This window comes from Dermacentor albipictus, chromosome 1 (genome assembly GCF_038994185.2).
Source record: "Dermacentor albipictus isolate Rhodes 1998 colony chromosome 1, USDA_Dalb.pri_finalv2, whole genome shotgun sequence".
NCBI lineage: Eukaryota > Metazoa > Arthropoda > Arachnida > Ixodida > Ixodidae > Dermacentor > Dermacentor albipictus.
This window is the reverse complement of record NC_091821.1, coordinates 225,798,186-225,823,156: the sequence shown is the minus strand read 5'-3', so window position 1 is coordinate 225,823,156 and position 24,971 is coordinate 225,798,186. Positions and strand designations below refer to the sequence as shown.

Below are 24,971 nucleotides of genomic sequence, written 5' to 3'. Positions count from 1 at the left end.
ACGTCCGAAGTCACAAGCGCGAAGATTAGACAAATACATGCGCTAACCGCCATTCCCATGGCGGCTGAACCATCGCAGTGCCAGAGTTTCCTCTAGTAATGTTAGTGCAAAACTATGGCTCGCCCTTTGTTTTCGTGCGCCGCGTTGCTGCAGCGCGCATCACGCGGCCGCTTTCCTCCGTTTCAGGTGAAGTGCCAGGGTTTCAACTTCAAGAACAAACACGGAAATCTAGGCAGTGACGTCCAAGGCGGCCGCTCCATCCAGATCGAGCTTGTTCTCTACAACCGGTGCAGCCGCGGCAATATCCAGCTCGAGGGCAAGAAAGTGACCGCCGCCCCGGGAAATTCTTCCAGTAAGTTTGACGGCCGTCACACGATGCTGTAGAGTTCTTACGGAGGCCGTCGATGAGCGTGTTGCTTGTTTGCGCTTGTCGACCCTCTCCGCTTCCGGGAAACTATGTGAGTAAACGCATTCGCGCGATATCTAACGTTGTTTTCACGTGAATGCATTAATTAGTTAAATAGAATTTACAGTCACCGCGACTCGCCGTCTTGTGTCAAAGTCTATGTTGGCGTTCGCACTCCGAAAGAAGAGAAAAAAAGTGACGTCGGAAAATTGCATGCAGCCCTACTTGTTAATGCTATAGGAGCTCGAGGATATATATTTAAGTGCGCTTGAAGTTACTGAGCCAGCGGAAGTGGTCGCAATGAACTAAATGGCACAGCTACCACCAGCGTTAATTTCACGTCGCATAGATACAACTGCTCAAGTTCGCTGACAGCGTGTTTGTCACCAAGGCCCATTCCCATGGGTCGCGAAACTTCGAACTCAACTGTCAGCTACATCAAGAGGGTTGCGATGGAATTTCGACTTGCCTTATTGTGATATGTGAACTGTGGATGTATAATGCGTTGTTTGTTATACCATAAAGGACAAATGTATTACTGCTGTGCAAGTTTAAAAACTCGAGCTAGCACAATTTCGTGAATTTAAAAAAAAATATTTTCATATTCTTTCTACTGCGCCGTTTAGTCGATGGCTGGTGTGACGTTCTTACGCTAATTAGATGTGAAAAAACGCCCACGCTCGTGGCATCTGTTTCTTAAATGGGCTTTCAGAAGCACGTGCACTAAGGTGTTTTGCGGCCCTTTAGGGAATTTTTACCTATGTTTGAGCTAACAATGACTGCTTTTGCGCTTTCCAACGTCATCCCTCTCCACGTGGACGTTGTCATCGCATGAGTTTGATTTAATATGCAAAGTAAATAGTGGTCTAGATTGTGACGTCCGTCATTATGGCGTATTGTTTGAGTGTTGAAGACGACGGTTTGCGTCTAATCGGCGGGAAATTCTCAGCTCGTTGACCCTCGGTCAGGTTATAGCTAGTCAATAGCGACAGAAAATCGAACAAGTCCATAGCTTAGCGGCATGAGGGCCAATAGGCTCATGGTCGTATCCTATTTACTGGAGATGCACTATTTTTATTCTTCTTAAACATAGGAACATGCATATGTGTCAGCACGTTTGCTTGCATATATATCTGGGCGTTTGTCGTCTGTCGTTATAAGTATTCGCGCGCGCGTATGTGCGCATGTAAGATGTGCAATATATCATTATATTAATAGTTAGCGCCAAGCAGCACGAAAACGTGTTTCTGTTGGTGTTCTTTTTATTCAGCGTGTAACGTTGCACTAGGTTCATTCCATCAAAAGTGTCCCTCCCTAACACAAATGGTGCCAGCCTCCATAAATCGCCACGTTTCAAATACGTCGGCTTCCATGGAAACTTCGCTGCGATGGGCCAATTCCAGCGAAACTAGATCCGCCTGCAGCCAACGTCCGCCTCCTTTACAGCCAGCGAGAGAGAGAGAGGGGGGGGGGAAGCAGGGAAGTTAATCAAGGTCTCGCCCGGTTGGCTACCCTACACGTAGGGAAGGTGAAAGAAAGATAAGAAGGAAGAACGTTGTGGGGTCTGATGTGGGATATCTCACACCGTACTCTTGGGTTCGAGGCAGGGACCGGGACGGGCGTGCCGCACGTGCAGCGCGGCTCTTTCCCGGCGGGTCGACGCACGCGGGGACGTCTCCCGCGTGCGCGCCACCCATGCTTCTGCGAGACCGCCTCGCGTGGCCGCCTTCGAACGCGCCACGATTCGCGTGACTATACACGCGAACGACCAGGCGTTGGGATCCAGCATGGGGCGAACATATTCGCTCGCTTCCGGTCGCGGTAAGTCGGACTTCTAGATTTGTCGCGCGCCCATCGGCATGTTTTGTGGATAGCAACTAGGCTAGCAGGCATTGATGTATGAAAGGTGCAATAAATGCCCTTGTGATTGTGTGCACTACTGTGTTGTCGTTCCTTTGTCCCAAGAGTACGGTGTGAGATATCCCACATCAGACCCCACAACGTGCATCTACGATTGCTTGCGCAGTTGCAGATGGACGTTCACTCACGTATATGTTCACTTACGATGAATGTTCGCTCACAAGCGCTCACCTAGTCCAGTTGTCTTCAAAAAGCCAATTAGCGCTTTGGTGGCCTTGTGCACACCAAAGGTCTTCGGCCAGGGTCCCAAAATCTTAGCTTCTGAAAACGGTCTATCCATCTAAGCGGCGAAGACTCATAATCTCGCCGAGAGTTGTAGGTTGAAAAATGGCACAGTCTGTGTCCTCTGGTCTCACCCCGTCCGGAAGAGTTGCACACGGCGCCGTTGACCATTTGGATGAGGACTGAATAAGTGTTTGCGAACGCGACGCATAACCATAGCTGGCACTCTAACGTTGCTTCACGACGGGAGAATTCGAGTGGCAGGCGACTTCATGACGTTCTACTTGATCCAGCGAGGAGTTGCGTCGGACATTAGGCCAAGCAAAAGTGAAAGTACTCCCAAAGTGATCGGTCGAGAATACGGTCCCAAGGGACGCGTACTCCGTCTTCCATTTAATCACATGTGAATCGAAGCTGGATTTTCCTTTCGTCGATCCAGTAGCTGAGCTTTCTGCTGACTGGCTAAGCAGTTTGCGCACACTCAGATGCTCCCACGCTTAGCGACTGAGCGTATAGTCGAAGTATAGTTGTGCTATTCAGAGCGAGCTTGCGCATAAACTCAGCTGGAACACATTATTGTTGGCCTGACTGACACAACGGTCGTCATTTGCTTTCGTACGGTGAGGAACAATACGGGGCCCTCTACATAAGAGCGCTACGGCCCATTCCAGGCGCAGATATAGTGAGTGGCGTCACTTACCTTAACTGCCAACTGTAACGAAATTTCAGTTTGGCTAAAATGATTATAAATGGGTAGTGTATACTACTGATGCATTGCCCAATTTTCTTTTTAAAAGCCTTTAATTAAGCAGCGACGTTGGCACCTGGTGGTTAGCGGATATGACGCACATCCCAGAACGTGGCCTCCGAGATTTTCAGCGCGCCACGTGTGCCGCTTGATCGCCGAGGTTACGCCCAGGAGCTGCGCTGCTTCTCAACGGTCCGGGTTCTGCGTCATTTCCGGCGATCGGTAACAGCGGCGTCTCTTTTTTTTTAATCAGTTTCCGCATCGAAAATTTCTAAATTCGCGAGCTTTCCGCGACACACCCACTCGTATTTCAAACGTGGAGAGAGAAGTCATAAGGGAAAAGCATGGAGGTTAGCGTAGAGTTTCGCAGGGAGGCTGTTCTGTATCTCCACTATATGAACCTGGGCTTTTTACGCGGTTCCGAAATTTCGTTGCAGTTCGCCTTTAACCGCTCGCCGCTTTGGCTAAGGTGTCTTGCCATGCTGTCGCCATGCGTCCCCCAAGGGCAGGGCAAGATTACGCTGCGGCCTCTTGCCGGTACACGCGTGCCGGCAGGTGTGCCCATTCAGATAACACGTGTGCGCGGACAACATAAACTTTCCATTCAGCCTAATCAAGTGTGTTACCGTGATCTGCATGGTGGCTATCTGCACGGAGGTTTGCGCGGGCAGAACTAGATAAGGGATCAACAGTCGTCGTTTTACTAGCTGCGGAAGTTCGCCGGGGGTGCCAGAAGATGAAAAAAAAAAAAGGATAGAGAGATAGGGAGAAAGAGAGAAAGAGAGAAGCTGGCTGGAAGCCATAAGACTCATTTGGACGTCATGATATATATTGTTTGTCTTTCCGTCTGCCCCTTTATCCTTCGCTCTGAAATATGGGGCAGATTCGTCGGAACATCTGAACGGACGGCGAAGGCGCATCGCGTAGCGTATAAAGGGCGTTCGATACAGCGATACGAGCGCGTACTTCAGCGGTATATATGCGCGACGATTGTTGTCAAGCTGCGTGATTTCTTTTCCATTTTTTTCCTTCTTTCTTTTTCTTTTTTTTTTGGTAGAAACGCAGTCTGCATTTGCGACCTGATTAGAATGACGCTCATGCGGGACAATATTATTGTCTGCGTAGCCTGCGCGAAAACAAAAGCACCGGCAGTCGGCTTCTCGATTACCGACTTCTTTCTGCACCAAATTCAACTGTAGGGGCTTGAAATCCACAATGACAGTAAACATATCCGAGCCTTTCGAGTTGGAATTGTGCAGTTGCACATAAGCAAGCTGTTGAACAAAACTCGAAGTTTTCAAGTGAACCTTGAGAGCTTGCCGTAGAACCAGTAGAATTCGCTCACTTATAAGTATGCTCACTTTGGTTGCACCGGCTAGCCGCTTTTGATCCAGTTAACCTCACCAGAATTCACTCACCTCGTGAAGATCCCTGGTACAACATACACGTAGTGTACACATCACCATAGTGAAGACGGCAACACGTAAAGAATGTCGTGCCCTGGACAAGGTGGTGAAATCGAGACAGGACAGCGCCTGCAGTCCTGTGTGCATTTCTTCTATGTGCGTTGCCATCGTATCACGCTGTCGTCATATACGAATAATTCGGGTTTAGGCATTTCTTAATGCCTTGTTCTCTATCTATATTATTTGGGAGCACACTTGGGGATGCGCATGTCGCGCACGCATTGCGTTCTATCGTAGCATGTTGAGCATTCCTCTGAACAGCTTTCAAGAAAAGCTGCGATGAATTTCGAGTACGTTTGGAAGAGTCATCAGGAAGGACAGTTTTTCGGGACAAATGAACTCTTTTTCGGTGTTCGGGAAGCCCACCTCCAGTTTTTTTTATTTCCCAATCCACGAGGCTAAATGTGAATGGATCCTTGAAAACGTGCGTTTATGATGAGTAGTCGAACTCGCTCATCGCAGCAGTAAGCAAGCAGCGTCACTTTACTTGCCTTGTGGCTTAACGTTCCTTTTCAGTGTATGACGCATGCTTTGCCTGTGCGCGGCATCGGCGCCGGGGAGGGACGCTGCGGGTGCATGCACCTGGCCGGTTGTCCGCTGTGGAGCCGGGCCGACAGGTGCGAGGAATGGCAGCACAGGCTCGAGCGGGTGCGAGATACGCTCCGAGATATCTCCTCCATCTCTTACGTCTCACAAGCAACAAGTGGTGCTTGATATAAAAACTGTAATGACAGCACGTAATGATACGATTGTTGTCGTGGGTCAAGGGGACGTCGCGCAATCGGCGCTGATACCGTGATCCGAAGTCTTTGTGCTCGTTCACGTGGTGACAGTTTCGTAAAGATAACGTGGATAGGGACGCAGTGTACGGGGTAACGTCGTCTTAGCGCACCCTTGAAGCTCACGAGCACGCCGCGGGCTGCAACACGATTCTGTGAGCGCTCGGTATAGCAATTGCAGGGATTGGCGGTGCGCGTTCTGCTCCATTACAAAGCGTTTGCCCCGAGGCTTCCTTAGTACGTTTACGGGACAGTCACGGGAGAGCTGAAAAAAAGTGTATATATATATATATATATATATATAGAGAGAGAGAGAGAGAGAGAGAGAGCGTAAAGCAGACAGCGTAAAATTGCGTTGGTTTGCTTTTCACCTGTGTGACCTTGGCAGAGAGTACAAGCGAAGGCCTAAGACCAATCTAGAATGCCCGCTGTCACAGCCCTGCTGCGACATGCATACCGACCAATTCTTGTTCATTTCTTGGCAAAAAGAGAGGACAACGAATCGTGACTGATGGGCCCGACGTCAAGCTGGGCAGAGGCGCGAGATCGCGTTCGCGCGCGTTGGTGGCGGACAAGCGACGCCGAAAGGTATGCGTGTGATAGAGAAGCCGCCAGGAGAGCCGCGGTGGAGGTGATTAGGGAGTACTGTCACGGGCTGTTTGAAAGGGCCAGGGGGACTGCCCTGGCGTCTAGCGAGTCATACCGTGTATACATTCAGCCTAGTATGTGGCCTGGTTTTTTTCAGGCGATTGGGAATTACGTCTAACTCGGTCGTTGCTTGGCTGCTCGATGCTGAGCACGCGCCTCTGCGTCGAAGAACGTCGCTGTCGGTGTCTATTACTTAGCAGTGAGCCGTTCTGTCGACAGCCGCCGCATAGCGCGTCGAACCGCGCCTCTCGAAGTCGCGTGATTTCTGTTGCGCCGTGCCGCGAAGCGTTCGAGAATGCCTAAATGTGGAGGACCGCCGGGTTTTTGCTCACGGTGCCAAAAACTTCTTTCGAAATATCTCGCATTCCTCGGGCGTCTATCGTGCTTGCAGTAGCAAACGACATTGGCCCACGCTCGAGACGAACGCCTTCACAACATCCTGTGAGCCAGAGCAAAAGGGGAAATAAAAGAATGTACTCTGAAAAAATTTGCAGATTAAATTTGTTCTCACACGTTTCTTGGAACACCAGATAGCTTGCTCATATACAGATGCAGTTTGTGGGAAGCGCAGCTACTTCAAAACAGGAAGTTGCGCCGAAAAAGCCATACTTCTTCTTTTTCATATTTAGTGATTCTACGCGCTCAGAAATGAACATCGGAATGAACAAAGAAACAGAAGTTTCCTTGAAATTGCCACCTTTGAAAAGACATTTGTTTGTCTGTCTGTTTCTTTTGTCTTTAAAGAACAAACAGAAGTTATCCTAAACTGTTTGTTTGTTTTTTATGCTCTTAAATATAAACAAGAGAAAAACATTGAGAGAAGTACGTGTTTGCATGCGTGGAAGCTTTAGCCCATATTTAAAAGGTCATTTTACAGCGAAGCTCTTAGCCTACAGTTGGTAGAGATTTTCCGGGTCCGCGTGCGCAGTGCTCACACAAGGATGTGGGCCAATCCCGGAGACATTGCGAAGAAGTGGGAAGCGCACAGTGCACCGCCTCTCCAAGAGGCACCGCATGACGTCATCAGGTGACATCATCACTTGACGAAGGCGTCATCGCGGGACGTCACGTTTGACGTGACGGCGTCATCAGATTACGTCATCAGGCGATATCGTCACGTGAAAATGCCGTTATTCTCTCGTACCTCCGAATTACAATCGGAAGCTGCCATGTCTGCAGCTTATGTCAATGTCGTACTCTACGAATTCTCTGACGCAATTTACTTTGAAAAATTGAATTGGTTCAGTCGGGCACGTGCGCTTGGCGGGAGGGCCTTGAGGAATGAGCGTGTATGCTGCACTTCCGCACACGTACGTGCACGGGTGACGTACGTGTGCGTACGTGTGCGTACGTGTACGTGTGACGTACGTGTGCTGCTTTTCAAACGTCGGCAACAGCTTCGCTGTGCATCCACTTTCACAGGGTGGAATGGAGGCGAATATATACATATATTTTTTTTTTCGCTGCACCATTTGTGGAAATGAATGTAGGCGTGCGTCCTATGCTTAACTCGCTAGTTTAAATGTGTACTCACGGTTTTACTACATCCATGCGGACTGTAGTAAAATTGTCCAACTGTATGTGCTGAATAAGCCGAAGCTGAGCAAAAATACGTAAGCCATAACGACTGTACCAAACAGCAAAGCACGGCTGTACTGCAATACGTGCTTGTGATGCGGCGTAGTAAACTGATCGGAGAAAGAATTGCTGGAGGTGTTTTGTATGGTGCTGCTACAGTTATTATCCACGAGGAGCACTGTTATACACGACCACACCGTCCACCGTCACTTGCATCGGTGCAGCAAACTGTTTTGCAGCGTCTTCCTAGTAAGGTTTCACTTCATGGCTGCAATTCGAGGTATGGTAAACACCAGCAAAAAGGCAGCTCTCAAAAAATGTCGCGCCCATTTCAGTTCACGTACAAACTGGTAAGATGCGCTCGAGCGCCGCATATGAAGGGCGGTTGGCGCACAAAAATTAACGTACGTATAACAGCTTCTGAATTTCTCGGAGGCAGGAGTCGGAGGCACTGCTTCTCTCCTTCCAGCGCGAGCTGTGATGTGGTGTGGTGTGGCGAGATTGTTGTGGTCAGATTCCGAGGCGCGCCACTCGGTGCACCTGCGTGTCGTACGCAGTCGGCTCTGTTGTAGTGTTGGTCGGCTGTGAGCGTTGCACCTTTCGTCAGTGCCGGTCCGGCTGGCAGCAGAATAAGCTAAGCTGGGCGTATGCACGGGAGACCGTACTCGTCACGGCTGAAAAACAGCCATGTTGTGGTGAGCGAGCACGCGATCTTTGCTTCGCTTTCGCGCAGTCGCTGTGGTAACTTTCCGCACGAGACGCCGTCTGCTGCTGATGCAGGCGTGTGCGCGGATCAGGCGCGAGCTGTTGTTGCGACACCGCACACAGACGGCGCGGGGGGTCGTGGCAAAAAAGCTCACGCGCCCGCTCGCTGACACCCGATTCGGTTACGCAGCCGGGCGTACGAGTGCGCCGAGTCAAAGGTGCTCTCGTGTGCGTGGAGGGCTCGCGATTCGCACGTGCCGCGCAGGAAGTTTGGCAGACGCGTGCCACTCGTGTTCCGAACGCGAGCCTTGCTCAAGAGTACCGCCACCCGAGATTTAAAAATAATAATAAAATAAAAAACCGTAAAAGAACGCCTCTCCAGTCCTTCATTGTGTGCGCCAAACGGGAAAAGGCTTAGTATGGTGTTGTGGCATAGTGCGCAGTCTGTCGAGGTCGCGCTGACCTTGTGCGCAGTTTAAAGCGAGCGCATTGCCCCACCAAGTTCTATACACGAAATTGGCGCTGTGGAGTGCGTCTGGGCAACAACTGCACACGCGTACATTACGGACACAGCCGCCGTGCCTCTCTATAGCACCACTCTGAAGATTTTGCCAGCTTCCAAACGAGTTTTCCCCTACACCGAGACCCTGCCCCTAACTCGACAAGATTTAAACCTCGGGCATTCGTTTTCGCCACACGATGAGGAGCTTGCGCGCGTGTGCCGCGAAAGAATGCGGTGAATTTGTGGCGGCAAAAAATTAGTGTGCGGGTTCCTTCCAAGGTTTCTTATTGAAACATTGAGCACATATATTGCGCGTGAAAATGACAAGAAGGCGACGAGCGCTGCACGAGCGCATATCAACTGCTCCGGCTGCAAATGTTATCGCTCACGCGCAAAATGAACGAGCGCGCTGTAAACATATCTGGCATGTACTTTAGGGCCTATCTGTTAATATATTCGCGGCCGCTGCATGCCTCGCGCTGCGTGCCGCCCTTGACCTGTTCGCTGCGACCGCCCTGTCCAAGGCAAGGCCCCTCGCGCTTGCATGCCGGTGTTCGTATCGCTCGATGTGGGAGACAGGAGCCTGTCAGGCTGCGGAATCAGACATAGCGGCATCGTTCTGCAACGCTCTTTTTAGTTTTCGCGAAGCGAACCGTCATGGCAGGCGCCATGTTTGGCCTTCGCCCTTGTCCGCCTATCTATATATACGCATATATATATTATATATATATACATACTTTTTTCTGTCGCGTGCACCAGAAACTGCCAGACAAGTATATACAGAAGCCGGCAACGCGGGCGTGAATAATCGTTCCTTCCCGGTGCTTTATCAACGTCTTTACGACCTGTTTGAATTCGCCCTCTCTTAAAAACCTATCATCTCAATCAGGCTTGTCAGCGGCGAAGAACGCCAGGCGGCGCTCGTTGTGCCCGCTCCGACTTAGCAGAGGTGTTGGCTGTGCGTGGAAAAAGAGAGAAAGCGCTAAAGACGATATTGAGACGGCCCGTGTTCTATATGTGCTCGGTCTTCGACAATAGCCTGCCTATTAACGCGGAATTCTTAATCTCTCGCGCATCTTTTGTTACGTCCGTATATGCCCTGCAGGAAGCCGTACCCACGGGGCGCTTTACGTGCACAGAGAGAGAGAGAGAGAGCCCGAGAGAGAGAGAGAGAGAAAGAGAGAGAGAGGTGGATGCACTTGAACTTGTACGCCGCGACTCTGACCTACAAATTGCCTTTCTGTTTTTGAATGCGGGGAAAAGAAGAAAAAAATATATCGTTTCGGCGGCAAAACCATACTATGTGGGTAGCCGCTGCGAGTTGTTTATTGGTGCGATATCTGGCCCGCAGTGATAACTCGGTATTTCCAGCCTCGTTCGCGCTGCTCGTTGCGCGTTAGTCTTGAGCCAACGTCGGGCCATATATATATATATATATATATATATATATTATAATAGAATATAAATGCCCGCTGAAGCTCATGCTGGCTTCTCCCTCCTGACGAGATACGTCGGGCTTGCAACATTTTCAGAAGGTGACGTGGAAAAGGCCGAGACCGCTGCGACGGGGCCAGCGGGCGCTTGCAATCACGCAGGCCCCGTTGCACACGGAGCACATAACTCTGCCTTGCCGCTGAGGAACTTAGCTAACTGTGGCAGCCCGCCAGGGCGCGCGGTTCACCATGATCCGCGCGGGGCTGTTAAACGAGATTAGCGCTGTATTACTGCCGTCAGCATATCTTCCGTGCTTCCACGAGCTCGCTGCAGTCGTAATGGCGTTTGGCTGCGGGCATCTCCCCTTCAGCGGTTTTATATAGCAGGTATACCCGTGTTCTCGCTTCGGCTGCTTTGCGTGTGGCTGCTAGACAGAGGTACAAGCTGCCACATTTACTTGGGGTCCTCTGCGCCGACTCGAGGACCTGAATCCCACCGTCGGCCGCAAGGAAGTCCCGGTGCCATCGCACGGCACGTCGCTGAAATGTTACTACACGGGCGTTTCTTGTATTATGCCCTCATCGCTATGCGGCCGCCGCGGTCAAGCGCCGCGCTCGCGACCTCGTGCTCGCTGCAGCAGAACGCCACAGCCGCCGAGCCACCGGATAACTTGCGTGTCTGGATTAACTGTGTGTGCGTATTCATGCGCATATGTATGTGACTGTGTATGCGTGCATATATGAGCTTGTGTGGCGTGGCTATACGTTTTCTCTCCCTCTTTCTTATGTGTCTCTGCATGCGTTAGCACCCATTCAGATGTTTGTAACCGTTCGGCAGTCGTTCCCAATGCGAACGGTGCTTATACGATCAGATACAGCTTATGAGCTAATTTGGCCATCTAAATGGGAGTCCTTCTTCGGCACTGACTGAGCGGGCAGCGACGCTTGCTTTGGGATGTGTGGCGTTTGAGCTGAGATCTCATTACTGCTGATGCTCTAACTTTGGTGGCGCTGACGTCACACGCAGTATCTAAACAGATAACGACAGCATTAGTTACGATGCCCGAAATAAACAAAAAATATTAGTGTTTTCTTTATTAGTATCAGATTTAAGCAACAGTGAGAGTTTTCGTTATTCCCATTCATGGTAGAGATGATTTACTGATAGGGAACGCGGGGAGGTCGGCCGGGAGACCATATTTCTGTCTACACCACAGGGCCTTATGCGGAAGGGAAGGGACAGGGAAAGAAAGAGAGCGAAATGAGGTTATTGCAATTTTACAATGAGTGCTAGTGATACGTCCCGTGCGCGTCAACGATATTGTACACAGTCCATATACAGCTGAACCATTATATATTCATACAAGCACATGACAGTATCGCAAGCTATGTGCAGCGTTTGTACGTCGCAGATGTGCAGCCAGTACTGCATTCCCATAAATTTTTGCGGAATGTCGCTCCTAAAAGCAAGCACTACGAAATTGCACGCTTACTTATTTGAAACGGAGACGGGCTTTGCTGGAGAGAAGTCAGTACAAGCAACGGCGCAGTATAGGCCGCAAAAGCAGACGCATGTAATGGGCTCAGAACCGAGCACACCTCTAGGCAGTTGCCCCATACTCAGAAAAAAACGACCGTGTCTGCTTTCTCACCGACGCTGACAAAAACAGAGCCGAAGATAATATGGAGCGTGAAGGCCCAACTTGACGAAAACAAGCCTCAATGCACGCGTGCGCGCTAGCTGTTTGCCTTTCGTCGGGCTTGTTTGCGAAGCGCGCCAGGCTCCATCCATGGGATTTCCACGTTACACCAGCCTATACGTCCGCTCTTTCACCTCGTGTTCTTGCGGCGAGGCGACCGGGGCCGCTCAAGCACTGGAAATTGTTCGCGCGATTGCGTAAAGAACAAACAGCGCTGAAATAGCGCCTATAAGTTAACGCGTGACGAGCGCGTGCAGTTCCTCTGGGCTGAAAGCACTTCCCAAGCGGCAGTCTGCAGCCAGCTTTGCATGATGGATAGGAGTTTGTTTGGTTTGCTGAACCGGACTTAATCGACCCCGTGCTTTTCTAGCATGTATGGCGTCAATAATAATGTTTCATGTATGCGCGCATAATGGAGCTGCCGGATTCCTAATGGAAGATGGCGTGCTACCGCGCGGCGTCCATATGCATGTGTAGACCGGCGCATCCTCGCCGGCACCCAATTTGCATGTTGCCGCGGCATGCGAGCGTCGCAACAACCGTCGCGAAGCGTAGACATGGCGACAAAGTCGCGCTGTAAGCCGCCATCTCTGCATCACACCGCGCTTCGGTGCAGCCGACGGCGATTAGGAATTCTCGCGGGCACGTGGGTATATTTTACGGGCGCGGAGCCAGAGCTCCTGTGGGCCCTCTCGGAATCAAAGCGGCAGCCGGTTTGTAATTGCCCGCTGCAGAATTGCGGCGTCCGTCCAACGTCTGCTGTCCCTTCTCTCGTGCAGGCAAACTGGTGCTGTCGTCGGTCGGCATGGGTTCCAAGCTCACCATTCATTCCAACGGCACCTTCCTATGTTTCAACAAGGGCGGCAGGCTCGTCAACAAGGTAAGACCTGTCACTCGGGGCTCTATTAAGACATCTCGCCGAGCCCGCCCCCTTCATTAGGGCTCATTAAGGCGCCGCTATTAGGCTAAATACTTGGCCTAGGTCAACCCTGCTGGCCGGCCCCCAAGGCACTCGAGCGCTGGGCGCCACTTACGCCGTAACAAACGACGTCGGCTTCGTCACCGCGGCCTCCCTGTGGGGGGGAAGAAAAGGAAGAGAAAGAAGTGCGTAGATTTACTGCCGCATCTTTTCCCGTATCCCATGGCGCGGAGGCAGCGCGTTTCCGCCGGCAGAAATGCCAGACTCATGGGGGCGCCATCGTGAGCTCATTGTTGGAAAACGAACGGCCGGAGGAGAGGGCGGCAATTTGCGAAATCGAAGGGGACGACGTCTTCGTTAAGGCCACCGCGCGAGTGCGTGCGCGCGCGCGGCGAACGAGTTCCACGGTAGCTACCTGTAATGGCTGCGCAGTGCCCGCAGATTTCCTCGGCGGCACTGTCCCTGTAGCCGCTGTGTGCTTGCGCGCGCCGAGTTCCGGTGGTGTACGCACGCAGGGGAGCGTAGGGCACGTGGGCTTCTTGGAAAGTGGGCCGTTACTCTTGCGTGTCACTTCGCCACTCGTGGGTGGTGCGTTCCCAGTGCCGTCCCTCCGGGTGGACGGCCACCATCGCGAGAGCATCCCCTCGTTTTGCTGACAGCCGCGCGTACGCCACGCAGTCTCTGCTTGAACGTGCTTCATTCAAGCAGTATTTGAGGTACAATGTATTATCGGCAGGCGGTATTTGACACACAGGAACGAGATGAGGCAGGAATCTGCAAAAGAGCAGGTGACATAGCTGAGGACAACCGGAGGAACCGCTTCCATTTGCGCTCGTTTATCCGCATAGTTTCCAACTGAAATTGCTAGAGGGAACTGCCATGGGAATGATGGCTACCATGGTAATGATGGGCTATAGGTGAGTTTGTTTGACATTCGCTTTATTTACTACGCTTTATCTGTCCTTATTTGCCAAAATTTCGAAGTATTATATACTTTACTTAATCTAGAAGACAGTAAGATTCTGCGCACATGCATAATCACTGCGAATTGGGGCATTTATAACGCAATATGTTGTTCAAGATGATCAGTTCGGAAATTCATCAAGCCGTTCGAAGTCAGAAGGACGAAGTTCAAGCAAATCCATGCATTTCCCATCATTCCCATGCTGGGCTGAACGTATAAATTGCAGCTCTTGTAGCGCCAGGAAAGTTTCCTCTATAGTAATTTTTGTAGAAAACTCTATATTTATCCGCACACCACTCCATCTGGTGTTTACTAAGTTACATTCTACGCGGATATATCGTTACATTTTGAACGGCGAACTACAAGCCAGACAAGCGGCATATTGGGAGGCTTGTTCTAGATCCGACAACTTGTTGCTCCACCCGTTGAGGAGTAAAACAACCAACATAATTTTAAATATACTGTAGTAGCGTGCTCGGCAGGTCGACAGACGGAATTCTCCAGTTTTTATTGTTATTATTATTAAGAGGCCACACTCTATCTTTCTCTCTCTCTTTCTCTCTCTGTCGTGAAAATTCGTTGCTGCATGGCGGAGCAAGCCGTTGACTCTGGTAACAGTGGTCCGAGATGTCGCTATCGCAATGCTTTCTCAAGTCGCAGATGTATTCGCCATGGCTTCTGGGGGAAAGCTCGAACGCTTTAGGTACGTACCTGTCTGGTACCTACCACACTTAGAACGTTAAACGCAAATAAAGCTTGATGCCGATTTTGAAATCCTGTGATTATCGCAACCACACGTGTTCTTCTGTCAAGAAAGACTGAGTTCATTGGAAAGAAATCATCGGCAAACACGCTTGTCCATCGCCGCGTTGACGCTAAAGCCGCGTGACTTTCTCACTGAGAATATAGCGACTTTAGCGAGGAACATAAAGAGAGCACAGATGGCAGGACTGGACGAAGGAACGTTGTTTCAAAGAAGCTAGCACAACGTAGAAGTATACGAATTGGAGAATCATGTGGCCTATTAAAGGAGAAGTGGGCCAAGTTCGGAGAAAAGCACACTTGGGGCATACAGGACAAGCCGCAGAGGCGCGAACCCTGTCGACCTGCCTTTCTCCATAGCCCTGTTTTTTTTGCGCTGTTTTTAAGAGCGGAATTAACAAAACGCCCTATCGTCACCTTGCTGGCTTTAGGAGCACCCATAGTCGTGAAAAAATTTATTGGCTGTTCACGTAACCCCGATCTCATTTTTTTTTATTCCCCCTCGCTTATATACTATACGTATTTTTATGTTGCGCCACGAACGTGATCCCCGTGCGAAGATTCTTGTTTTTCACTGAGCGCTCAACTTTCAAACGCCACGCAAAAAAAAAAAAAGTGCTCCTCCATTTCTTTTCCTTCCACCTCGTCCTCCTCCCGGCGTGTTTCGACAACATTTCATTCTCCTCGCCAGTATAACCTGCGCTCTCCGCACTTTTTGCGTCTCTCTTGGCGCCGCCCTTCTCCTTCGGAGGCCCTCCGGGAACCCAGCGAGTTCCGTGCCGCAGATTGCGTTTGGTTGGCTGCTTATTTGGCGCCGCCGCTAGTACCGCGCGATATCGGCCGACAGCCAAGTAAACACAAGCGCCGCCAGCTGAGAAACCACCGCCCGATCCGTGGCGTCGCTCCTGGCGGGGCCGCGGCTTCACTGTGGTTAGCCGCGCGCGCCTCACGCCGCAGTCGGGTGACGTGCGGCCGAAAAGATAAATGCGGCGCTATTTGAGGCAGTTTCGCGCTTCGCATCCGCGTTTTCTCCGCCGCTGCTCACGCATGTCCGCCGCGATGAGAATCGTCCCTCTTTGCCGATATTTTCCCCGCTACTCTGGTTCTCGCGCTTCTGTTCTCTTTACTTTCTTTTCGGTCATGATGCCAGGGTGCCTCCTGTGATCGCCAGCTTCTCTCCCTCACTTTGAGACTTTTTTTTTCTTCTTTTTATTCGCCCTGCGGTCGTTTCTCCTACACCACACACCTATAGCAACGCCACCGCTGATATCCTTTGCCAAACTTCCGAAGCATTACTACCACTAGCCTTTTTCTTCCCCCCACCGCCTTCACGCTCCTTTTCACCCGATAATGCGAGTGATGGTATGCGAATAGAGAAAACGTGCGGGTAGCGAGGAGAATGAAGTCCAATTACTCGCACTTGGATGAGCGCCGAATTCAGATAACTTGTTCTCTTTGAATTGTGCCTCGACTCCCATTTGGGTCCCTTACGAAAGAGAAAGTGCATCGATTTCCTAACCCTGGTTGTGCGCAGCCGCGCAGCACCCTCACAGGCGTCGCCAGCAACGCTTCCTTGGCATAGCATCAAGAATGCGCCTGTTAGTGGAAGAAGTTGTGCAGCAAAACCCATCGCATTATAACTTGTTCCGGATTCAGGCACGTCATATTTACTTGTATTATATTCGGGTACTAAACAAAGCCTTTAGGGTTTGAAGTCTTCTTTGGAAACATGTGACCAAAAACAAATCTTATTATCGTATTGTAACACGCATGATATATACCGTGGCTTAGACCACGAGTGATTAACTATAACAGAATACATTTAAGGAGACAAAAGGTGCCCAATGGCTTCCCTAATTTGTGCATCATCGTCGCCGCTGGGCTGACGCCTTCCTCAGTCAGTCAATTAGCTTGTTGCCCCATGGCAGTATTTTTACAGCGAAGCTGTCCGTGGCTAGGATTTCGGGATTTCTTCGTGGCGCAGCGTCGACTGAAAACTATCGTCATCTATGGCTCATACCCCCATATGCAATGGCTCATACCCCCGTAAGGCAGAGGCTACAAGCACTCAACAAAGTGAAGCGAACTGTGCATGCATTCTGTGGAATCACGCATGCAACATACAGGGCAGCATACATTTCAATAAAGAACAAGCTCAAAACAAGCATCTCATCCACATAACTGATGATAAGGCGCTCCTGCGCCTACACACAGTGCAAAGCACGTAGTGCTTCCCGCATACAATTACCAGTTAGGATAACTGCTACGCAAGCTGCAGCGGCAACGGCAGCTTGACGGTAGCATACGAAGCAGGGAGCGACGTAACTACACTTTCATACGTAAAAGCAGAACCCGCCTGGCAACTGATTTGTGTTGTGACAGTGCTATAGGGGGAGGCCACGTATAGTGAGTACTCCTGTGGAGCAGCGTGCATACGAGGCGCGGCGAATTTTTCTTCTTTCTGGTCCACTCTTCGTAGGTGCACGAATTAGGCTAATAATTAGGCAAAGTGCATGTGAATGTCGCCACCTGAGTAATTTCCACCCACGTCGCAATGGGTACTCGTTCTAGCTGTCGTTTACAGCTTCGCTGTCCAACCACCTTCACAGCGTGGATTGGAGACCATTTTTGTAACTTTGCAGCCCAGGAATTGCCCGTCGTGTTATACTGGCCTCAGTATCATATGCGAAAATTTACTGTATTCTATTCTCGAAAGAAAGAATAAAACAGTTCAATACCTATTTTTTTAATCAAGCCACGTAAGCGTAACCGCTAGCGCGTTTCAGGAGAACTTCCATTTGAACAGTGCCATATTATATAGCATGCTTGCACTTCCCGCTCACGTGGCAACAACCATACCAATCCGAATCTCTCGCGCCGATCGCTGAACGGGAAGAAAAAAGAAAAGTACGTTGTGAGGCTCCCTGTTAGGACCGACCGACAGTGCTTGAATGAATCGTTGGTAAGCGTGTCGCACACACCACTTTTGACGCCTGCATGCTGACGCGTCTCTTTTTCTCCTTTCCGCAGAGGCGGCGCAGCCGGCGCAAGAGCCTGTGCGAGTTCCGCGAGATCATGCGGGACAACTACTCCACCTTCCAGTCGGTGTACAACGACAACTGGTACATCGGCTTCAACAGCACGGGCAAGCCGATGCGGGGCCGCAAGGTGCGCCCGCGCAGGTGGTTCCCGTTCATGTTCCTCAAGCGCCGATGCAAGGGCGGCCCGCTGTCTCCTTTCGACAAGGTGCCGCAGGACGAGTGGCTCAAGTTGCTCAACGAGACGAGAACCGACAAGAGCTGACGCCGGCAGGCCGCGCCACGGTTTCTCTTCTGGTCCACGCCGCTCTCTCCGGCCTGAACTCGGACAAACCATCATCGACCTGTATATACGCATCCCTCCTTCAGTGTCCAACGATCCTTTCGTGCTGAGTCCGACTTTTTTTTTTTTGCTAGCATTTTTTTCTTTTTATTATTATTATTAATATTATTATTATTACGGCGCTGATGAATTAAGCGCGCGCTGTGCCCGCTGCGTGCCGTGCAACGCAGCTGCACGAATCCCGTGGATGTCACTCGCCGCTGAGCGAGCGGCTCTCCGCTCTCCCTTGGCCTAGTTGATGTGACCCACCACGCTGTTACAAGTAGGAACGTTGTGCGCATACGAGGAACGAGTGGCTTCTCATGTCCCGATCAACTCCCGTGTTGTGTGCGCGCTCGCACGACGGGGTTTGCGCCGGGCCCCATCTGAGCGATTTCAGACGAGAGCGATTTCACTCTCGCGCTCGTCGTCCCAGTCACGCCGTCTGCGCATGCCCGAGCAGCGCGCATACTAATGCTGCGTATGGCGGGAAAATGAACTTCCACCAGGTGCTGCGGTCGCTACGGCGCTGACACTTCGCATGTCGCTTCCTCACCAAAGAGAGCGAACAGGTCGCAGCACTTGCACAGAGCCCGTTCTCTATATACTGTATACGGCGAATGCGGAGCGAAGAAATGAAAAGCAAAAAAAATTTCGCCCGAGGCTCGCGAGTTCCAGGGACGGCCAAACAACTTCGTGCGAGCGAAAGCCCCCCCCCCCCCCTCGCTTATTAGTGCAAGGTATACACGTACTCTTCTTTTATTTATAATTTTAGTGAAGGATGTTCTGCACAAAGAAAGAGAATGGCACCTTTTTGGCGTGTCCTATTCTGTGGTGTTGAAGTTGTCGCTACACACGGCACCAATCATACGTTGTCAGGAGCACAATTTCGATGCACACGTGTCTTCTCTCGGCCTTTGTCGGCTCGTCACGAGCCTCTTGTTTCGCTCGCGTGGCGTTCACATTTCGTCGTGCGTGAACGAGTTAGGTCCGCGCTTGGAACGAGAGTCGTTCTGCGATTTCCAGAATTGGCCACTGAGTAACAATTAGTGCACTGGACGACTGTGATTGGGACATGCAAGCTCGCAATGTTTTCGAGCGAGGTGTGCGTGCATGTAGTTATACATAAGGACGTCTATCGCCTGGCCCATCGGTAGGTTTCTCGCTTCCTTGTTTCGCCTTCGTTGGGGCCTTAGTTCTGCTTGGTGCAGCTCACGACCAAATTTTTGTTCCACATTTTTTTTTTCGCAACGGGTTTTCCAGGGTTGCCGCGTGCGCGCTGGTGTCAATCATTCCCTTCACCTCAGGTGCTTTTCAGAATACTAATGAATTGTATATATGTACACATACGCAGTATTTATTTCGAGTACATTGTAAAAAGAAAATGTATGTGAAGGAAGAGACATACTGCCGCAGCAGTTTGCTGGCTTTTCTTTAGGTTGTCGTTGTTGTGTTTGACCACGTTGCATTTTTTTTCTCTCTTATTAGCGTTGTTGTTTCATTGTATGCCGCTCTTTATTTCTTCGCATTCTTGAACATTTTCTTTTAATCAAATCAAAGCCATATGTGAACATTTTCGTGGCCATACGCGTCTCTGACATTCTTTTGCCATTCCTATATACGTAACCAAACTCGAGTTTGGTTCATTCATACAAAGATTGTGTTAGACTTGTTCTTATTGATGTTGCTCTAATCACTGTAGCAAAATTCATCTTCAGACTTTGTTGTTTGCTATGAATAACATTTTTACACTACACATCACATTTCGTATCCGAGTTTGTTTCAACAGTGCACGCAACCAACAGAAGGAAAAAAAAATATGTAGAAAAAGCGGACAATGCTTCTACCTTTGAATATTTAATCGTTATTTTACTTGTTTACGAAAAAAAAAAAACGTTGTTCTGCATTTAATATGCAGCTTTTAATTGGCTTTGTATGAAGCTTTTTTATTCAGTACGACAACTGCGGCTCGTCCATTGCTTTTCTTTTGTGCTCCGAGCTCAATTCTGTCAATTCGTTTTTTTTTTTTTAACCGTTTCGCTCTGGCTTGCTGCCTCCGATTTTAGTTTGAACGCCATCGTCACTTCTTGTCGTCACTCATCGTCTTCTCTCCTCCGTGGGTTTCTCGCAGACGGGGCATCAATAATAACGCGGATCGTCGCTGCTGCATTGAAACATGCTCTTTAAAACGCCGCACTTCGCGGTATCACAGGATCGCCAACACAACGCATCGCTTGCAGCTTTCCATACGAGGAGCCGGCCTTGCAGTTGCAAGCGCGGCACTGTGTGTACTCAACGTATCAAAGTGCCATCATGTCACCGTACGCCATCCACTTCAACCGCATCGCGCTCATAACTCTCTGCGCTGGGCTCGTTACTGTAAGAACTGCCGGGCTCCTCCTGTTCGTCCCTTATGCGGGTCCAAACGCAAAAGGAACACATTTTTCTCGTCGTCTTTCTTGGGCGCTTGAAAGTTATGATGGCGGCTGTTCATTTGATCGCCGCAGAATTTTGTCCAGATGGTTTCAATTTATACACACAGAATGCTCTTGCGCCGGTAGCTTGCATTATACTGGCGGAGCCAGTGCATATGCTCGTAAATTTGCTGCCGACCTTTTCTTTTTCTGTCTTTCTTTACAACCGTTTTCTTGATTATGCTTTGCTATGCACTTCTTTTTTCTGCTGCATTTTGAGGTAAGGCCTCTTAGATAACGGCAAGCCTCCTCGCTCTGACAGTGACGTCAACTGGGATGGCCCCGTCGCTCCCATTGACGACCTCGGTTTCATATAGTCTGCGTAACCTATCGAAATGTATGGGCTGTCGGCCCAACCACGTGACGTCACGGCTCAGAGTGCGTATACCTTCTGCTTTTCAAGGTGTGCTGCCCTCCAGACCATACCAAGCTGTGATGAGCAAAGCAAGCACCGCACCTGCGCCGTCTAACCAGAGCAGGATTCGTAAAAACTGAAAGCCCAGATCGCAGTTTTCTACTCGCCCGTACGTGCACCGTTTGCTGCGGGACTTAATTACCCGTGATGCGCGAAATATATTTTTTTCCCTCTGAACATATCATCTACTGTTGACACGTCGCTACCCGAAAGCGTGTTCGCGCAAAACATCAGATGACGGTAAATCAACGCCATCGTCAAGCTTCCACAGCTTGACGATGACAGCTACCCCCCACCCCCTAAACAAATATACAACCGCCGTTGCACTTGTCTGTGCCATCCACATTCCAACACGCCCCTGACTGCTTTCGTGAAAGCGCCACCGCACATTAATTACTTTTACTGTGTCAGTGCGCCTCTTTAAACTGCGGCTGATGATGAACAGGTCGACGCTGCGCTGGTCTCTTATCTAGCCGTGCCACACGTATCCCGTTTCACAGCTGCCGTGTTCCCACTAGTTCCGCTGTACACCGCCGATCCGTATATGCCTACCGTGTCGTTCCACTATCTTCGCGCAGCATCGGAGCTTTAAGTCTTTCATCGGTAACTACCTTAAGGCCAAAGCAAATTCGCTCTCCACCTTTATGGTTGCTTGCAGCTCCGTTTGTCGAAAGTATTTTGAAAGCTAAACGTTACACAGGTGGGCGCCGCGTGGAGCTTTCACCCGCTACCCAAGAGGCGCTGCGCGCGGACTCTGTTTGCCTATTTTGTTATCCTCTGGACGCCCGAGTGTTAAAAAAAAACGTATATCCTTTTAAGTACGTGTAGGGATACTGCACTGGTTCGTGATATCGCCATTCCACAGTCATCAATCATTTCAGGAAGCTGCCTAAATTACGACTTCGCGCACGTGTAATGTCTGCTGGTGAGTGTTGCCTTCGTAAGCTACCACGTGACCGCCTAGCACAGTGCTCTTCAGCGAAAGCCAGACGTAACTTCGTGAATTGGACGCGTACCTTTTTTTTCTTTTTTTTTCCTCTCGCCTCTTTCTCCCCGATATGTTAATGTGCGCCGTTCTCCTTATTATCAAACAAGCCAAGCGATTTGCTTACATGTCCAGGGTCTAAAATTGCTTCGCGCGCTTGAGTTATCCGACACTGCTCGATTTATTTTTGTCTTCTCTTCCTCGCAATTTTAGTGCTGCGTCGGTTCCCTTCATTTGCGAAGGGACCTCGACTGCACGCTGACGTCAACTTAATAAATCTTTTTTGTTGTTGTTAAAAGAATAAAGTAAATATGAACAACGGCCTCGAGGAGCAGTATAGCATTTGTTTCTTTTCCTTTCTTTTTTTTCACTAACTTTCGCTCCTCTCGCTATTAGCTCCTTCGAGCGCATTATGTCGGCGCGACTCGGCAGCCGGCAGTCTGCGGTTTATTTAAGCAGACTTCTCGAGTTTGCCGTATCACGCGCTTCACGTGAATCTAAAAAAAAAAAAAAAGAAAACCAAATGAATGCGGTCGTTATTTAAAAGCTCGTAGTTTTCAATTCTGGTTTTACTTGCGCAGTTTCCTCGCTATTATTTTTTTTTTTCGAAGAGGGGGGGGGGGAATGGGGTGCTTAATTTAGGCGCATAACCTTCTGGGGCAGTGCAAGCTTCAACTTCTTCGCTGTTTGGACGCAGAATTTAACTCTCCCTAAAGTTTTTACCTTTCAAAATATATAACGCTCGTTTCGTAGTTCTTCCTCTCTCTCTCTCTCTCTCTCTTTTTTTCGCATTTCATTTTGAGCTGTCAGTGGAAATAGTAGACAGACTGCGCAGCTGTAGAACAGAAAGTAGATTAAGGATTTTTTTTCTTTTTCTTTTTTTTTACGAAGATTGGCCATTTTGTTGGCGCCTTGTCCCTTCATGTAACCTCCTTTAGAGTATTAGGAAACAAATGGGCGCGACTGAATAACTGCTGTTTTATTTTTTATTTTATTTTTTTCGTGTCGCCGTGCCCTATATTAACTACCCCCAATGGCTGTCGCCTGTACTCTTGGAATAAAGACGTTATCACTTTAAGACATTATCGCTCACATCCGTCATTTTTTCTAGCTGGTTACACTTGCGTGCACGAATACATTCGAGAAACAGCGTGATGAAGCGCCTTTCGAGCTCTGGACGCCTTAAATGTGTTTTAACCTTTCTGTCGTGTTTAACGATATTGTCATAATGTAAGCGTCGGGGTGAATAGTGGAATCCGTGCTCTGTTATACGCTTCATGAATTTCGAGTGTCCAACAGATTTCGCACTGCCCGTAAACTTCACCCCAGCGTTGGCATCACTTCCAATCGATTATGGCGCGCATACACTTCGGCTCTTGCAGGTTGCTCCGGAGCGTTCCACCTGTGCGCACCGTCTTTATTTCCCGTTCTCTATCTCAGTTTCTTTCACGGGCTCAAATAAGGAAGTACCGCATTGGTTGAAGGTTCGGCATCCACTGCTACATCCGTCAGTTCACTGCCATATTTCCACGGCACACGGCTGCGTGCGCTGCAACGCCGGCGACGAATGGTGGTTGTGCGGCTCCGGATGTGGTTGTAGCACGTGGAAACAGTCGCGATCTGTAGCCGACAGGTGGCATGGGTGCTGCAGCCGCAAGCGCTCATGAGTCTGGGTGCATAAAACGCGCTGACCGAAGCGAAACGGAGATGTCAGTGGAAACACAGTCACTGCTCTTTCCAACACATCGTTGTTTGTATCCGCGGAAGCTGCCATTTCGAAAACGATCGAGCCATTCATACGGTTTGTTTACCCTCCACCCCTGCTATGCCCATAAGCGCTGAGTGAAGTCGTCTGTACGACCATGTTCCTGATTGCGTAACACCGTGTTGTGCCGCTCTACTAGTTAGAAAGCTTCCCTATTAACAACCACCGATGACGGCACTACCGAGTGCCCTCCATTTGAATCGTGTGCGTGGAGAGCGCAGAACCCGCATCATTTCGTGTGCGTGATCAATATCTTAGGCGGAACGCATCATGCCGCGCCTCCGAACCCGCCTCGTGTGCGCGCGCAGTAGAATCTTCTATGGTCACGGAGGATAATTGATTACATTCGCGGCGTCGAACACGCAAGATGGCCGTAAATATAAAGAGAGAAAGAAAACCTGATTGAAAGAAAGCTGACGTGCATGCACGTATGACTGGGTGTGTTTTTAACTGGAAAGCTACTATACCCTGTTTTTTCCTTTCTTCTTTTTTACCTGCAGTGTTTCGCTTCCCACCGAAAGTGAACAAATGGCAACCGATTCTTACTTTTCCGAACCTTTTAACTCAGGTTCACCTGAAGTGGCATTTTTAGCAAAAGGACAAGTGTACGCGCTTATGTGGCCATTCATACCTCTAGACCAGTGAAGTGTGCTTTTGAAGTTGTCTGTTGAACTGTATGAGTGGCAGCACTATCGTAGATGAACAAAAAAATCATATAGCGCTGCGGTTTGCCAATGCCGAGCGCGGAAGTATTTTGTGTTCCACCTTGTATGAAGTTCCTATGTTGAAAACGTGCCATATAAGAGAGATATGTCTGTGGCAGATGAGTCTCAATGTAAGACTGCATATTAATGTATGTGCTGTTGTATGTCTGAATGTGTTCGGAAATAAATCTGTGCATCTGCCCACACTGTCTCATCTCACTTGTGTGTTCGTATAACTCAAAGGGCTCGCCCCATCGGGCTGATCGGGCTCGTCACCCCGTTCTCAAGACTGCGTATTCGAAACTTCAATATACGAAACGCCTAAAAATTATTGGCCGCAACTAAATGGCCCCTGTAAATTGAGATGTAATCATCATCATCATCAGCAGCAGCAGCAGCCTATTTTTATGTCCACTGCATAACGGACGCCTCTCCCTGCGGTCTCCAATAACCCCCGTCTTGCACTAGCTGATTCCAACTTGCGCATGGAAATTTTCTAATTTCATCACCCCACCT

The 24,971-nt window shown here is 49.7% G+C and overlaps 1 protein-coding gene across 6 annotated transcripts in view; it reads left to right on the top strand.

Moving 5' to 3' along the window:
* LOC139054232 (fibroblast growth factor 17-like) overlaps window positions 1–24,661 on the top strand; it is a 108,943-nt gene extending 84,282 nt beyond the window's left edge. For all 6 annotated transcript variants that reach the window (XM_070530939.1, XM_070530937.1, XM_070530938.1 and 3 more), the window contains 3 exons: window positions 187–352; window positions 12,887–12,987; window positions 17,783–24,661. In XM_070530939.1, coding sequence (XP_070387040.1) covers window positions 187–352; window positions 12,887–12,987; window positions 17,783–18,055 — 540 coding nt within the window. In that variant the 3' untranslated portion in view covers window positions 18,056–24,661. The remainder of the gene's footprint in view (window positions 1–186; window positions 353–12,886; window positions 12,988–17,782) is intronic.
* Window positions 24,662–24,971: the final 310 nt, after the last annotated feature.